Source organism: Entamoeba invadens (assembly GCF_000330505.1).
Source record: "Entamoeba invadens IP1 unplaced genomic scaffold scaff_1105074724775, whole genome shotgun sequence".
Taxonomy (NCBI): domain Eukaryota; phylum Evosea; order Mastigamoebida; family Endamoebidae; genus Entamoeba; species Entamoeba invadens.
In genome coordinates this window covers 106,523-124,525 of record NW_004443536.1, presented here as the reverse complement: position 1 = coordinate 124,525, position 18,003 = coordinate 106,523, and the positions used below count along the sequence as shown (strand labels likewise).

General features: G+C 33.1%; 3 protein-coding genes across 3 annotated transcripts; all 3 read right to left on the bottom strand.

Moving 5' to 3' along the window:
• Positions 1-112: 112 nt before the first annotated feature.
• EIN_398040 (serine-threonine protein kinase, putative) lies at positions 113-3,522 on the bottom strand (the record flags this gene model as incomplete). The annotated part of the gene is made up of 3 exons (XM_004258597.1): positions 113-1,780; positions 1,838-3,385; positions 3,439-3,522. The coding sequence occupies 3 exons, from the start codon at positions 3,520-3,522 to the stop codon at positions 113-115; spliced, it is 3,300 nt and encodes a 1,099-aa protein (XP_004258645.1).
• A 6,583-nt stretch (positions 3,523-10,105) lies between these two features.
• EIN_398030 (hypothetical protein) lies at positions 10,106-12,424 on the bottom strand (the record flags this gene model as incomplete). The annotated part of the gene is made up of 1 exon (XM_004258596.1): positions 10,106-12,424. One exon carries the CDS (start codon positions 12,422-12,424, stop codon positions 10,106-10,108), a length of 2,319 nt encoding a protein of 772 aa, XP_004258644.1.
• A 255-nt stretch (positions 12,425-12,679) lies between these two features.
• On the bottom strand, positions 12,680-18,003 carry EIN_398020 (protein serine/threonine kinase, putative; the record flags this gene model as incomplete). The annotated part of the gene is made up of 1 exon (XM_004258595.1): positions 12,680-18,003. A coding segment is annotated over one exon (5,324 nt), but the record flags the coding sequence as incomplete, so codon positions are not given.

The following is an 18,003-nucleotide window of genomic DNA, read 5'->3' as shown; positions in this document are numbered from 1 at the left end:
GATCTATTTTCGTGATTATTTGTTTAAACAAAAAAGTGGAAATTATATGTGATGATTTGTTTTCTTATTTATTTAAGAAATTGTCTTGTGAATAATCAATTAAAAAACACAATCAACTTATCTCATGCAAACTCCTTTTCACACGCTCACTCCGTTTCTCAATAATGAGATTGAGATTGTCCATCTCATTTTGAATATTTAAGTAAAATTGTTGTGAGTCTTCTTCGTCTACTTTCACAAGTTTTGCTGTCACTTTGTCGAAGTTAGGGCGATCTTTAGGATCAGCTCTCCAGCATTCCTCAACCAATTTTCTATAAAGTGGTGGGATGTTTTGATCAAAAGAGAGTCTTTTTCCTTCTTCGACGTGTCTTTTGATGTCGAATATCGATTTAAGTTGTGCATATGGTTCGACTTGGTAATAGAGTTCCCATGCTGTGATAGCAAATGAATAGACATCACCAGCAAACGTGTATTCGTCTTTGAAAGTCTCAGGTGCTGCATAGATAGGTGTGCCAAGTCCCTTGTCTTCGCTGTTAGTAATTGATTTCTTTTTGAATCGCGATGTTCCAAAGTCTGTGATTTTGATAGTACATGCGCTGTTACAGTCAAGTGAGTTGACCAACAAATTGTCGGGCTTCAAGTCCAAGTGCATGATTCTGTTCTCATGAAGAAATTGCATTCCACGTGATGTGTCAAACAACATCCGCACTTTCAATTTGTATGGCATCTTGACATAGTCTTCTTTCTCTTGTCGCAAATATTCACCAAGTGAGCCAAGAATGAAGAATTGGATGACCATCGACACTTGTGGGATGTATGTCACTGACCCAATGTAACTCGCTATGAACGGATTCCTCAGCTTTGCCATCATCTCACACTCAGCAACAACATTCTTCTTCAACTCAGCAACTTCGTCTTCATCCAATTTCTCCCATCGAAACTGCTTCACAGCAACTGCAACACTTCGATAACTCCCCATATACACTCGTCCCATCGCTCCTTCTGCTATTGGCTTCTCTGAAATAGAAAGTTCGTCCATATCAATATGTGTCGAACTCGCCGCATCTGTTGAAATTGTGAGGTAGTGATGGAACCTATTATGAACTGTTTTAGAAATCTTTTCTAATTTTTTTTGTTGTACATTTGTCCATGTTTCAAAGGTCTTGTCTTTTAACAACAGAGCTATTTCACTGAAAATAATTTTGGATTTAGAGAACCAAACAGTGTATGGGATCTTCATCCCTCGCAACTTAGTTGTACAATATAATGTCATATAACATGTGACGCAACTACTTGCTCTTGGTCTCATTATCACAACTTGTGGATCAAAGTGAAACACATATTTTGGAGTATTTGGTGTGTGAAATATGACCATCATATATTTGTTTCTACTTTTATTTTTAACTTGAATTTGCTGGAAATGTGTATCATTTATTTCTGTTGCTTCTGTGCCATTTCCAAAGTCCAATGTAATTGGATCTATGAAGTATAGACTTTCATTTGCCAATTTTTTATTTATCGACCCACTGATATAGAAATAGTATGTTGGTTGTTGTTCTTTAAACACTTCTATGTTGGTCTTTTTATAACGTGTTATAAAGAATATCAACATGGCAAACGCCATTACAAACGCAGGTACAAATACACAACTTACAATAACAACAAATATTGTAAAGTCAACTGAAAGTCCTTTGTGTATACAATCGTTTTCACTTTTTGGATCTGTTATAAACCCGTCAATACATCTACAATCTTTTTGACAATTTGTTCCATTGTCACACTACAATTAAGTTCATCACTTCCTTGTTTTTTATAATAGATAATAAACCATACAAACTTCTTCTGTTCTTATAATATTTCCGTTGTAATCATAATAAGTGTTTTTCTTCCCATTACCACACAATTTTGACAAACATCTTTTGGTTGATGACATGTAAAACCCCCTTGAAGAATCACACTTGCATGTCGGAGTGCATCCTTCACTATTGGGATAACACTCATCATTAATTCCAATTTCCCCACGTGCACATTCTTTCGACAAACATCTGTGATTAACAAGAACCGTTCCTTCTTCGCATCTACAGTATTCGTTACACCTTTCAGATCCAAAGAAACACAAATTATCATTTGGAGAGATCTGCCAGGTGTTGTCATAGTAACACAATTTGTGACAGTTCGAACCTCCATAACCTTTAATGCATTTACACTTCCCTATCGTTGGTAAACATGTCCCAAATCCATGTTTATAATTACAATTTTCATGGCATATTACATAGAACTTGACTACAAAATTAATGCGTTGATTCTCAGAGATAAAAGCAAAATGTCTCTTAACTTTTTCGTTTGCACTGATTGAAACAAAAGCACCAGCCTTTTCGTTTTCACTGAATACCCCATGACGTCTTCCACTCCAAGACTGAATACATTTCAAAGTTGTTTTATCTCCATTTACAATATCATACTCTTGTAAATTGTTCATCTTTCCACTACCAGTTGCGTCAATCACTAATTTCCCTGTTTCAACGAATTCAATATCGAATGCGATATATTTCATTCTATAAGTTGGGAAACAAATAGGTTGCGCAAATGCACCATGTTCTTCAAATGGTACATTCCATAAAATAAATTTTCCTGGATGTTCTGATAAATACATTGTGTCTTTCAATGTCAAATTAAATCTTGGAGGAAAAATCCGACTATTTTGGACTTGAGTTTTTAACTCGATTTTTGCTTTTGATAATTGTCCGAGATGAATGAATATATAAAAATAAAAGTCTTCGGTGTTTCTTTTGGGGTCATTATTATATGGAGAAAAGACAGGAACGTATAATTGCTTTGAATTTGTTTTTGATTCTGATGTTGTATGTGCGTAACAGTCCCCTCTTTGTTTTTTCAAAGAATTTGTGACATCTATGTTAACCAACGACTTATCGACATTTAATTGTGAAAATTCAAAAAGAATATGAGAAGAGTTTTTGATGTTGTATAACAGCTTGAACCACTTACCAAATCTATATCGATCCTTATAATAACAAAAACTAGTGTCAATGTCACTTGACTCATCTATGTCAAATACGACTTTTTCATCGATTTTTATCTCAGTAATAAACTTTTCTGGAGGTAGCCAAGAATCTTTTAATATCAAAGAATTAAATCTTGTGCATTTTGTGTCCTTTTTAATGTAGACACTTGTCATATGCAAATTTCTATTATACCACTCACAAGTCATACAAGAGTTGTCATTATCATATCCAACCATACACCTTCCACATGTGTTATTAGTTAAACATTTAGTGGCACAACCCTTTGGGCAAAATATTGTTGAAGAGTTCATTGAATTAACTATTACAATAATAATTGACAGTATCATATTGTATTGCTTAATCTAATCATTTGATTTGATCTTTAAATATTCTTTAATTTTTCATAATAACAAACATTAAATGTGAATGATAAATATTTACTTGTATTTTTGATTATAATCCAAACACTTTCACGTTGTTTTTTATAAAGTGATATCATTTAGTGTTGTATATTTCAAACTATATTTATTTTAAATGGAAGTATTTATTGAAACAATCAAAAAAAATCAAAGGTGACAATATATTCCAATTAAATAATCCAAAGAATTTATTGCTTTTCTGTTGTCCAAACAATAAAACTGATTGTTTGGACATGTTTGGTAATGAAACGGGTACTAAATTCAAATGCATTGTTTGCTTTCGTAAGGGATTTGATGTTTGGTGCTGTTATGACCATTTCCACACAATGTGTACCAACTGTAAAAAAATAAGTATGGTTTTGATTATTTTGTTTTTTTGTAAATAATAATAAATGGTATTTTCCAGTAGGTCACAACGGAAGGGGATAGAAAATAAGTGACCTTGAATCGGCTTTCTAATGTTGAACACAAATACGAAAATTTACAAATTACATTTACAGTCAGCCGAATCAACCTTCTGCATATTGTTTTTTAAAATCAATTATAATTAATAATATTTTAAACCATTTTTGGTAATATTGTATAACACCAATTTTAGACTGCAGAGGTAAAATTTTTAACTCTTACGTTAATAATATAATTATTTGAAGTTAAATAAAATCCATCAAGAATGGTTTAAAATATTATTAATTATGGTTGTTTTTGAGTACAATAATAATTACATAATAAAATTTGTTTCAATTGTTGTTAACTCTTTGTAAAAAAATCGAAAACAAATATCAAATTATCAATTTAAAACTCACATTTATATATCTAAGCTAATTATCCCAAGCTAAAAATCTTTTAATTGTAATAATCTTAGAATATTTTTTTAGTTTGGGTATTAATTTGCTTGTTTAACATAACATAAAAATAATGCTTGTGTTAAATTATAATCTTGTGTCAATTTAAAAAACGTAAATTTTTGAAGGTATTATCGAACAGTTGTATTTGAACAGTGTCTCAGCTTAACTTTTTTCATCATTGTTGCGATGTTTAATAAAATGGAAAAGGAAAAAGATTGTTAAGAAAATGTATTTTAGTTATTACTCTCACTTACAAGTCATTATCATTTTCATTCTTATATATTGAAAACGTGATTTTTAACATGGTTGTACTATGAAATAAACTGAATTATTCGTATATTTTTTATATTAAGACATTGGCATTCAAATCATAAAACGGTTAATAATTATCATGAAATTTGAATTTTATGATAATTATTAAATAAATTAGTAAAATAAATATTTTTTATATAAATATGTTTTCAATTGTGTTTACATATTGATCAATGTGTTATTTGATTATTTAAAAACCGCCATTTTTGAAAAGTTAACAATATACTATAAAAAACTATCAGTGTGTGGTTCCATTTGTATGCGACTCTATTAGTGTGTGATTTGATCAACCAAAAGTGGCCCACACACCAATAGAATACAATTATTATAATTATTATTATTATTCCCATAATTTTGTCACTAAAACACACAATAATAATGTCGAATGCAAATTTGTTTTTATTTCCAAAAAAAGTTAAGACTTGGTAATAAAATATAAAAAAGAGAAAAAAATGTCAAACAAAAATCAATTCAAAAATTACAAAAGAAGAAAAGAAGAATATACTCCTCTCAAAATATAGAACTTAACTTGAAAATGATAATGCAATATATAATACTTTTAATAATAAAAATAATAATTCTGAACCAAAAAAATTGATAATATGAACTAATCTTGTATTTACCAAAAGTACTCTAACCATACCAAGGCAACCACCAAACCATACCGCCATACATTACTATACTATAAAAAAGACCAACTACTAAATTAAAAAAGTGAGAAAATCTGACTTCCAAATCAGAGTTTTGACCGATAAGTTCAATTCTTTTTGAATTAAGATCTTGTTTAATATAGAGCAAATGCTGGAGTTGTTGCTCGACGTCTTTTAACTGGTCAACAATTTGTTGTATTTCAATTCGTTTTTGTGTCAAAGTTTGTGTTACATCACCCATTTTTTCTCTTTTTGTCAACAATAGTGGCACTTTTTCAAATATTTAAATTGTTCTAATATCATAGGTTAATTGGTATTCTTCATCTTGTTGTATTTGACTTTTTTCAAACAATGTTTGGGAAAATTGTCTAACAGTTGGGTCTTTAAACATAGCATATGCCCAACAATTTGTTATTGTATCTTTTGTCACATTGTTTTCCCAACAGCTCAATGCAATTCTAATTGCTTCATCAATTTGTATGTTGGGAGGCGTGTAAACAGTTCCATTGGTTTTTGCCTTTTTCCAATTTTAAATACATCTCATAATCAGTTGTGTTCTGTAACGGGTTTTAAAGTAGTTGATGATACCCGCATCAATTGGTTGGAACTCTAATGTGGTGTTGAGATGGAGCCATTGAATTGTAATATGAGTCAAACGAACTTTGTTCATGTGCTGATTCTTGTCGTTCTTTTCGATGTATATATAGTTTGTTTCATCTTCCATTCTTTTAGTCAAGTAAAATAATAATAATTCATGTGAATGAGCATTGTCTACTAATAAGTAAATGAAACTGTCAAGTTCGATAAATTGCTTGTCCCGTTATAGTAACCATTTTTGAAACAAGTTTTTTGTCATCCATGCGTTTTCTGTAAAAAGTAAAAATATTTTAGTTATGAATTTTTTCTTATCCAATGTGGAGTCTCTGGTTCGCCAATGAAGAAAAGTTTTTTTCTCACCTGACAAAGAACAGCATGCCATCGTTGTCAAATGTTCTATATATTTTTTGACGCCATAAGCCTTGATACTCTTTTCAGGTGTTCTTTGAAGCATTAAATGGTAAAACAGTGCTGTTTCATCAGCATTCCATACATCCTTCAAATTGAACAACTCAATTTCATGTTTCAAAAGTTCCAACTCAGTTGTGTACTTGTTCGTATAAACAGAGTTTGCTTCACCATGTCTTGTGGCAACATGAAATCCTTTTCTTGAACATAGTTTAGAAAGCCGTCCAACCAAGCATTTGAAATCCTATATACATTTGCACAAATCTATCGCCATTAAACGTAATAATTGACAGTTGATTGGAGTGTTGTTATCTGCCAATTCACCCAAGTACTGGATTATTGCTTCTTCCAATGCTGGGTTCAAAACTCTCATAATAACCTTACTATTTTTCTGTCTCTGTCTATTTTAAATTTTGATTTAAAAATTCTTTTTGTTTTTTCTGTTAATACTTTCCTTTATAATTTGTTGAAACCACAATAAACATTTAGACTGCAGAAATATCTGGTTGTTCTTCGTGCCATTCAAAAACCTTTTTCTTCTCAAGAACAGTAAGATATATAGTCAAATTCAAAAAACGGACTGATAAATGTTCCACTAATAATTAAACATTAAATACCTAAGTTTTAAAATAATCCGATTTTTGGATCAAAAAAAGTTAAGATGAAGATATTCCTTATTTAGTCTTAAATAAAAATTATTTATCAAAGAATATCTTTTTTCGAGCTTATTTAAAATTCGGAAGGTTTTTTGAAGAAAAATAATCCGATTTTTATTTATTATTTTCAAAACAAAATTGTCATAATTAAAACATATGGTAATATACAAAAAATCAATATAAGTTAACTTCTTAATATTTGAAGTTAAAAAATAACATAGTAATTAAAAAGTTAAAATTTAAAAATCAATATTAGAAATAATAATGAAACAGTATTATTTATAATTAAATTGAATTTTAAAATAAATTTATTAAAAATTAACAGTGATATGATTTGTAAAAAAACAACGTCAATTATTTTAGCCAAATTTATACAAATATTTATTTAGATAACAAAAACAATAAATAAAGTAGTAAAAACAGTAAAGTTTTGTAAGTTTATTACATTCCGTTTATCTAATCATTTATTACTTACATTACAACAATTTGAAAGATCTTGCATTTACTTATCATTCAAACAGATCACATTTTGAAGTTATCTGTATAATACAATTAATTAATTTATCTAAAATTGTTTCAAATATAAATATTATTCAAATATGTTAAAAATAATGAAAAGGTGTTAAAATTGTTGTTCATGAAACTTTTCTCATGTTGACTTTAACAATGTAAGAAAACGAAGTCAATAATAACAAAATTATTTAATAAAGATCAAATAATCAAGCATAATCATATGAAAAATATCACGACCACAGAACCAGTAAATGTATCCTTTAACGAAACTATACAACCAAGGTTGTCGATTTCCAAATCAATTGAAAAAATGGTGACAGGGTCTGTGTGGTTGACCGAATTAAACTTTGTTTTCACCACACAACTTCTTTTTGTGACACCTTTAAAGAAGTTATAATCAACACTTTCTCGGATATAGAACAAAGACAACTTGAAGATATGTATGAAAACAAACTGACGACAAATGAAATATGGTGTGAAATCTTAGTTGGTACAGGAACTGGAATACGCGTTACTTTCCTATTGCCTCCAGGTTTTTACATCGAAAATCACAAAAAACATGACACTGTAGATTTACAGCAAATGCTAGGGCAAATTGAGAATAAAATAGAACAAATGGAAAGGTCAATAAACAATATTGGAATATTTAAAAATCATATTGTGAGTCCATTCGCATCTATTGAAGAGAATATCAATCGATGTGTCAAATATGGAATTGACACACCATACAAAATTAGAAAGGAATTTGTTAAATGCGGAATTTCTAGTCCAGGAATTGGGAGATTGTATAAAATATTAAAGGGCGAAGTTTCTAAAAAATGGGGAAGACCCAAAACTGACAGTGCAATTGAAGAATATGTCATGCGTAGGACTTGCAATAAAATTCACGAAAGTTGCAAAATGTGTGCTCGTTCTGTACTGAAAGCCAAACACACGTCTCTTTCATCGTCAACGATTTGAGAATAAGAAAATCTCACAAATATGTATTTTCAAAACCACTACGAACTATTTATTTAACAAAAAGAAATATAATGCAACGTCGTCGATTTGTGTTGTTTCAATTAAAAGAATAAACAATGAAAGAGAACATAACTTGGTGTTAAAAAGAAAAAGAAAAACAAAACTATTTTTTTGGATGAAAGTAGTTTTTCTTGGTGCACAGATAAAAATAGTCCAATATGGAGGGAAAGGGGCGCGTGAACAAAAAATACTTTTCTTTTTCTCCAAAGAAATCTGCAAGTGTGATGGCTTTTGGTATAATTGGTAACAATTATAAAAGTCAATTGGTTAGGTGTCCTCTAAACATGAACTCTTACAATTATCAAAAATGCTCACTGACAATTTTTTAATAAATCAAGTAAAAAAGAAAGGAGGCAAGAATTATCAATTTGTTCAAAACCATGCTCCTTGTCATAATGCCAAATCAACTCGTGAGTTCTTTAAATAAAAAAATTATTCGTATCTTCACGACTGGCCAGAAAGCAGTCCAGATTTAAATCCCATTGAAAATATGTAGGGGATTATGAAGAAACGTATGGTATTAACCCCTTTGATGAAAAAAGAAGACATATTTGATGAAGCACAAAAGGTGTGGAACTCAATACCACTCCATTTTGTTAATAACCTTGTAGATTCTTTTGAATCGCGTTTGTTAAAATGTCAAAAAAATAAATATTTATCTATACCTATGAAATGATTTTATTTACTTTTATTGTCCTTTAGTTTTTGTTTATAACAATTTAAAAAAAATTATAGTTTTTTTTATAAAACAAGTTTCTTAATGTTTTTTAAAAATTGAAAATAAGATAAGAAAATCGGACGCTTTTTTATTCCGATTTTTGAATCAGACTATACATTTTCTTTCTTTATTTTTTTGTTGTTCAAAATCCATAAAATATTAAAAGACGATCTGTAAAAAACAATTCAATACAATGTAATGACAATGTTGTTTTTAAAATGTAAAAATTGAAAACAAAGAAAATACTGTCATCTATAACAACAGCAAATGTTGAGTTTGACCAAATATACGACGGTATTGACTGCTACACACCAATCACAACTGTATGTTTGAATAGATGAACATGAAAATCTACAAGTTGACAATACAGCCAATCGAGAAGGTGTTGGAAGTCAAATTGGACAAAGGAAGCATTGTTGATGCCATGTTAATTGGTAGAAATCAACTCGTATTCCAAAGGTAGTGCAAATGTTGCAAAACTACTCCAATGGAAAAGAACCAAACAAGGGCATCAACCCAGACAAAGCGGTTGTTTATAACGTTGTTCAAGCCGCCATCTTGATAGGAAATGGTGGAAATTTAACAAAACGTGTTGCTTCAAATTTATCAACAGAAGACAATGCAGCATAGAGGCTGATGCCAAAGACGCACTTGAGTTGACAATTGAGAAGAACCAATCCGCACCAAAACAATAAGATATTTTTTAAAAATTCACAATAATATTTCTTGGTTATACGTGTCATGTTTAAAAAAAACAAAAAAATACGTTTTGGTATTTTTCTTGATTGTAAGTTGTGTTATGAATTTTATTATTTTTTTATTTTTTTTGCCAAACAAACAAAAAAAGAAAAAAATACGCACCAATAGAATTTTTACTGTAATCCTCGTTCTTTGTAGGTTTGTAGACAAAAATAAACTATCCAGAACACCTCTACATACTGCAGTCATTCAGAGTCCTCAAATGATAGGTGGGAATAAATTTTTGAAAACTGGTCTTTTGTCAGTTTAGAAACATCGTTTGAACGTGTTTGTTCTTCATTTTCAAGCCAACCGATTCTCATCAACTCGGCCTCTCCCGCCAATTTCCCATAACTCAGCACAACTGCACAAATACCACGAAGAACTTCCCATTCTTTTCCCCAATTGGTAACATCTCTCAAAACTTTGAGCAACTCGCTGAGTCCCCTTTCCCCATTCCATACTTCTCCCAAAATACCAACAAAAATCCTTTTTCCATCAATCCACTTTCGTTGGAAAAGAAGCTGGATGATGCTTCTTAAACTGCTTTTTTCGTTTCGCATACTAACCACTTTCAACGCAATTAAAATTGCCTCTTCGACAATGTCTGGGCGGGAAATGCACACTCTGATCAAGTCTCCCTCATACTGTCTGTACCTTGTGGAGACTAAAGCAAAGACCAAACCAAGTGCTTTAGGGTTTGATAGCACATCCTCCTTCATCCACAAAATTATGCCACAGATTATTACAGACGCCATGCGTTGTGTGACATGTGGCTTCTCAAGCTCGGACACAAAGATATCTGAAATCGAGGACAAGATGTCCAAATCAAATTCGATTCCAAGTATCGAAGAGATAAAGTTGTTTGCTCGTGACCTCCATTTTTTTGGTCCATGGGGCAAATGTGTTTTTGCGAGCGCTGTGTCGATTGAGTCTATCGGCAACATCGCTCCTAATTCTACCAAAGCGCAAATCAAAGCGATGTGGATGTGTACTGACTTGTCTCCCCAGAACTTGTTCACAATCAATGGAAATAATCTCAGCGCATCCTCTGGAAAATATGAAACCAAAATCGAAAGAGATAATTCGAGACTTTCTTTTGCAGCAAGTGCGGGAACCAAATAACTTTCCTCAATGTTTTTCGCCAACGGCATTTCTATATCCGAACCAAAGTTCAAAAGAGAAAAAAGTGTATCTGTCGCCACCAATGCGAGGTCAATTTGCGACATTTTCTGAATCGCCTCGAAGTGTGGGTTCGTGGAGTACCTAACCGCGTGGTCTGCACTAACACCGACGGTTTGACTTGGAAATTCACCACCAAATGATAATGAAGGAAACACATCCGACAAAAAATCGGCAACTAACAAACACGCTTCTTTGGAAAAGTACCTCGCAATACACCTAACCACAAGTGTAGTCTGGGAAAACCCGTGGTATAGCGGGCATGGTATTCTGAGGAGTGTTTGTAATGCAGTGAAAAATTCGTCCTTCAAAGTGTGTACCATTGTTGGTGCGAAACATAGAAAATCAACGACTGGTATTGCCGCGGTTTTTTCGCTCAATTTGCTTAAAATTTGGCTGTCACTGAGGTTCATTGAAATTGATAATCCATTTTGAAATACTCTTGCCGCTGCGTAAAATTGTGAAGGTGACGAATTCTGGTCGATGTACAAACAGTCACAAAACTCATTTGGCGAATGTGTGGGGTGTAATAGAATGATGTGTGAAATAACAGAAATGAGTGGCGCGTCGCAAAATCTGTCCAGTGTTTCAAAAAGTATTTGTGGAACATTGTTGATTAAACCCAACACGAAAAGGGCTGTTTGTCGCGTGTCGGAGTCTTTGTACGAACCACCGACCAAATGAAACAGCTTTCTCAATTCGTCACTCTTCAATCCATTGAACCTATTTTGCACCTCATCAAAAAGTGTTTGTGACAGAGTACTTTTTCGTAGCAAATGGATAATTGTGTCAAAATCCGCTTTTTTCAATATCTCGGGTGTTGAGAGCACCTTGACAATCTTTTCTGAAGTCGATGTAAGAAACTCTGTGTAATTTCTCTTTGGTAAAATTTGCAGTAAAATTTGGAGTGATGCTTTCTGTAATTTTGAAGACCTTGAGTAGCTCATTTCGACGAGAACTTGACAAGCGTTTTGAAGTTTGTCGAGTGGGTATTTACTTAAAATCTTGACAAGAGACTTTTTGTACCGTGACGTCGTTCCTTCCATCAACAACATTCGGAGAATCACCTGCGACGAGTTGTCCATCCCCACGAAAATTCTTGTCAACAAGTCCATGCAACTGTAGTAAAACGGTGTTTTGCGGTGTGGTTGTTTTGTGTAGTATGTGAGGAATTGGTGTAGTCTTCTAGCGAGCACAATCGTAATTTCATTTGTATTCAAATGCTCTTTGTCACACTCATCTTTAAACTTTTCCTGGACACTTCTCACATCAGTCTTTCCTTTCTGAAACTGGTCCAGAATAGAGCCAAGTGTTTTTTGTGCCTTTTCAATATTAATGTTCATTTTTCATGTACTTTTATTATTAAATTCACTTGTCAAATATTCTTTCTTTCCGTTATTTTAATCTTCTGTATTTGAGATTGGAATTACTATTTTTTATAACTAATTTTATTATGAATGTAGTTAATTGTTGACTACTTTCATTGTTAATAAACAACTATTAAACTCAATTAAACAAAAAGCTATATAAAAATAATACCATTTCTTAATAATTATTTATAAAGTAATAGTAAAAAGAATTCTATGTACCAAACTAGATTAAATAGTTTTAAGTTTTTCCACGACGTCGTCTATCTTTATTCTACTTTGAGCATCGAACCTCCACATTTCGTTTAAAAGAGTATATTCTGTTGTAGTGATTTGTTTGAGTTGTTCCAAGTGTTTTCCGGCTGTCACGAAGTCCGCGACCGACCACGCAAATTTGAACTTCTGTTTCGGGTATGGTTCTTCCCAAATGAGACATTCATAGAAAGTGATAGCGAGGGAGTATATGTCACTTGGCATTTGGTACTTTTCTTTCTTTAGTACTTCAGGCGCCATATACTTTGGAGTTCCAATTCCCTTAGTGAAGGTCATGTTGTTCATCAACATATTAACATTTCTTGCGCTTCCGAAATCAGTCAGTTTAGCGTTAATCAATTCGTCGATGTCTAAGGAGAAGACGAGTAAATTGTCAGGTTTGATGTCTCTATGAACTATTCCATTATTATGTAAATAACTAATTCCTTTAGCCATATCAAGTAATAGTTTATGTTGAATAGTTTTTATAGGAATTTCATCGTTTTGTTTGTGTTTCATCAAATCCGCCAAACTTCCATATTGAGCAAATTCGGTGACTAAACAAATTTTGGTGGGAATAAAAACCGCGCCGAAAAAGTGAACGATGAAATCACTGCGAAATTTGTCTAACATCAAAACTTCTTTTTCAAACTCTTTCTTCGAGGACACATCACTACACCCACTCTTTAATCGCTTGATCGCTACTTCATGCCCACGGAAATGCCCATAATACACTATCCCAAAGGATCCTTCCCCTAATTTCCGTTCTTCATGTAACTCGTTGATGTCCAATTTTGTCGTTAAAATCGTCTTTCCAGTGACACTGATTTTGGTCGTCTTCTGCTCGCCCTTTTTGATGTCTAAGGAAATACAAAGGATTGCATCGTCAATGCAACACGAACAATTCGGCTTTAAAAAGACTTCAAATTCACAGGCGTAATTGGAGTCTAATGTAATCAACTTGGGCTCCGTGCGAATATCAAACAAGTCACAACCATCTATCACACTGAACTGAATCTTCAATCTATTCTTCGACACGTTACCAACACAAATCAGTGAACGCGTCTCTTCATCAACAGATATTTCACTGTTCTCATTCGTGTCGCTCTCAAAGACTATTTTCGTCATATTGAAAGCAACAGATTCATTCAAATTGGTGAAGGAGATGTTCGACCGCTTCATATTAAACACACAAATCTTCTTCATCTCTTCAACTCGCTTGTTGTGCTGACGAATGAAGTACCATAATAAGAAGAGTGCGATGGTCACTAACACTATGACAAAGACTAAACTAATGGGAAGGGCTATGACCAATGGCAAATTGATTTGGTCGACACATGAAAGTCCGTCGTCAGAGAGTTTCTTGTCTTTGTCGCACTTCGAACACAAATTGTGTGACTCGGAGAGACAGAAATTGATCTCTGTGTAATGCTTACAAGTGCCGTCAATCAGAATGTAGTCGGAATCACAGAGATTACACACCATTCCAGTGACACACAACGAACAATTGGACTGACATGGATAACACCTCGGAATTATCGTATTTAAATAGTATCGATCTTCACATCGAGTACACCCAAGTTGTGTTTTAGTTATACAGTTAGTCAGACTTGAGTAGGCTTGACATAAATAGTTTTCACTAGTTATTTGGAAGTACCCATTTTTACAGGAAACACATTTGGAATTCTCTTTACACAATTGACAAGTCGAGTCACAAGTAAGACAGTCGGACCGTTCTTTGTAGTACGTCTCTTTGCAAATGGCACACCCAGTGTTTTTAGGCATCATTTGTTGACATCGGAATTCTAAATCTGTGGAGGGTTCGCACTGATTTTGTGCGTTTAAAAATGAGTTGTTGGGACACGACAAACAATAACTCGCATTCACACAAGTCACACAGCTTGTATTCGTACTTGTGCACGTGACACAATTGCTGTACTCATCTAAATAATACGAGTCTTCACATTGAATACACCCTTTTGGTGTTCGTCGTTTGCAATTGTCATTCAATTCACCTTTGACTGTGGTGTTATGAGCATTTGACATACAACTGTTGTTATTCAAGAAGGTGTCTGTTACACACTCTAGAACAGTTATTATATCATCACGTTGAGTGTCAGAAAAAGCGTACTTCACATTTTCTCCATTTGGAAGACAATAACTGACACCCGTAACATCGGAAATTCGATGATATTCACTTTGACAAAGAACACAAGAATATCCAGTCGATTTGTCACAACTCAAGTTACTACTTTCTACACAAGTTCCATTGAATAGAATGTGCGTGTTGATGCATTTAATACACTTTTCTGTATCATATGAAGCACAGCCATCTACTGCTCTTTTGGTACATGTATTTTGATCGATGACAAAGTGTTGTGTTGTTGAACAAGAAACACAGTCATCTCCTTCATATTGTTGGCAGTTGTCGTCGTTAATACACGTCTCAGTGTTATAGTCAACTGAATGTCTATCAGGACAATCAATAACACTTATCGTCTTGTTATAAAGGTTGCACTGTTGTGATTTGGCAGCGCTCTCCGCACAACTTTTGCACTCATTGTTTTGATTCACGTATTCATTCAAAGAACAAGAATAATAGATCCCATTTTTCATTACTTTGTCATTTGGTATTTGAGTGGTACAATTGATAAGATCAGAAGTTGTTGAAGTGTAATTGTCTATACAAGTAAAGCACTTGGAATTGGGTCCGAAGTTGTTTTCAAAGTATTTACAGTTGACGTTACGAGTTTCACACTTCCCATTCACAGACAAAATGTTCTCGTCTTCACACATTTCGCATGTGACATTCGATGAGACTGAACAATTGGTATCATTTTGTGTCACACACGTCCCATTTTGGATATAAAAGTTGTCTTCACATAAGACACACAAAGACTCGTTGAGTCTTAATATGCAATTTGCATTACCTTCTCCACATGTTACGTTGTGTGTTATTTTATCTTTGAGTAGATAATAATTTCCAGAACACAATTTACATGTGTTATTTGTGTATTCATTTAGATAATAAGGGTCGTAACATTCAACGCAAATCAAGTCGTATGTGTCATTCACATTATGACAATTTTTACAGTAGTCCATTCCTTCGTAACACGGAGAACAATTCGTGAGGTTTGTTCTGTAATACCCACTTTTACAAAAACACTCCGTGTTATTTTCATTGGGTTCAAAATTACCACCACATATATTACATGTCTTGTTTGTTTGTGAACACTCAACACAATTTAATATATCAGAGCATTGATGACATGTCTTGTTCTCAGGGTAATTGCCAATTTTACATTCAATACACCCTTCTGTCATATCACACTTGTCTTCTTCACATGTGTCACCACATGGCTTACATTCTCTGTCTTCCAAATATGAAGTATTGTAACAACTCAAACAGTCAGTGGAAAGACTTTCATCACATGCAAAACAAGTCTCATTACATTCGAAGCAGTCGAAGAGAATGTTGTAATAATGGGCATTTTCACAAAGGTCGCATTGACTATGATAACAATGACCAGGTGAACAATGTGAGCATATATTACACGTGTTGTCATACAAATACATTTCACCATCTCTACATGACGTACAATTGTCTTGCGAAGTGTCACATGTAAGACAGGTCGAAGAACATTGCAGACATTCAGTACCATTCAAGTAATATCCTTCTTTACACTTGACACAAATATCAGGAAAGTCTTCACTACACAAGGAACACTTATTGTTGCAGAGAGCACACGTTGTACCATTCAAATAAAACCCTTCAAAACATTTGCTACAGTCATTCTCTTCGTTTGAGGTACATTCTGAACATCCAGTATAACAACTTACACAGTTACTACTGTTCAAGTCCAAGTAAAACCCTTCGTCACACAACGTGCAAATTGATTGTTCTGTTATATTACAAGACGAACACGAATTATTACAACTCAGACATGTGTGCGTTTCATCAAAGGAAAAACCAGAAGCACATGAAGTACATTCTGTGTTGGTACTTCCATGACATTCATTACAAGATGGGTCACATGATATACACTCGGTAGAATTTAAGTAATGATTTGGTTTGCACTTCGTACACTCTTGAATTGATGGACCATAACACTCTTCACATGATGAGTGACATGGGTAACAATAATGATTGTGTATATAATTGCCTGATTTGCATGAAGTACAATTCCCATTTGATCCTCCAAAACACTCCAAACAGAGTGGATAACACTGTTTGCAAGTACTTTCAGAGATGTAATAATTCGAAATACATGAATTACATTCTCCATTGGTTGGACCATAACATGTGTGACAAAGAGAATTACAACTAGCACATACTGAATATCCTTTTAAATAAAACCCCTCATAACATGCGTTACATTTATATCCCTGTGCATCGTAAAAACACTTGAAACAGTTGGTAATTTGACAATCATAACAAGTTCCATACCGAACCGCTAAACCGGGTCTGCAAGTCAAACAATTGTTACTCGCCATCCCAAAACAAGTTTTACAAGATGAATCACACGAATAACACTTTGATATATAAAGGTAAAACCCATTATCACATAGAAGACACTCACCATTTTTTTCACAAGTCGAACAATTTGAAACACAAGGCTCACAAAGTAAAGAATTATCTGTTTGATTGACTTGATAAAATCCTTTTGAACAAGAAGTACAATTTGAGGATTCAGGCCCATTACAAGTTGAACATGAAATGTCACAAGGAACACATTTGTCATCAACTTTATAATAACCAGATATACACTCTAAACAATTCACACCTAAAGGACCATTACAACTGTTGCATTTTGAATCGCAATTTGTGCATTTGGATTCATTCTCATTGTTTGTTGCGTTATAAAATTGAGTCGCACAACTTGTGCAATTGAGATACGAAGTGCCATCACATTTTCCACATGTTTTGTCACATTTTATACAAATTTTACTGGTATCTTTATAATATCCATACCCACATATTTCACATACAAAGGTGTTTTGTCTGGAAAGTGTACATTTCATACACCCACTAGGACACTTATAACACGTAGATCCAACCAAATAATAACCTTCGGTGCATGTTTTGCAATTTCCATTGTATTGTCCCGAACAAGTCGCACATGGTAAAACACAGGGGTAGCAATTATAATTTGATAAATAGTACCCATCATAACAACCATAACAAATGTTATATTGACAATTATTACAATACGCACCACAAGCTGTTTTCATCCCAGATTTTAGATGTGATAGGTGTTTTTCTTGATTTGAAAAGTTTTTATTTTTTTGGTTAATATGATAAG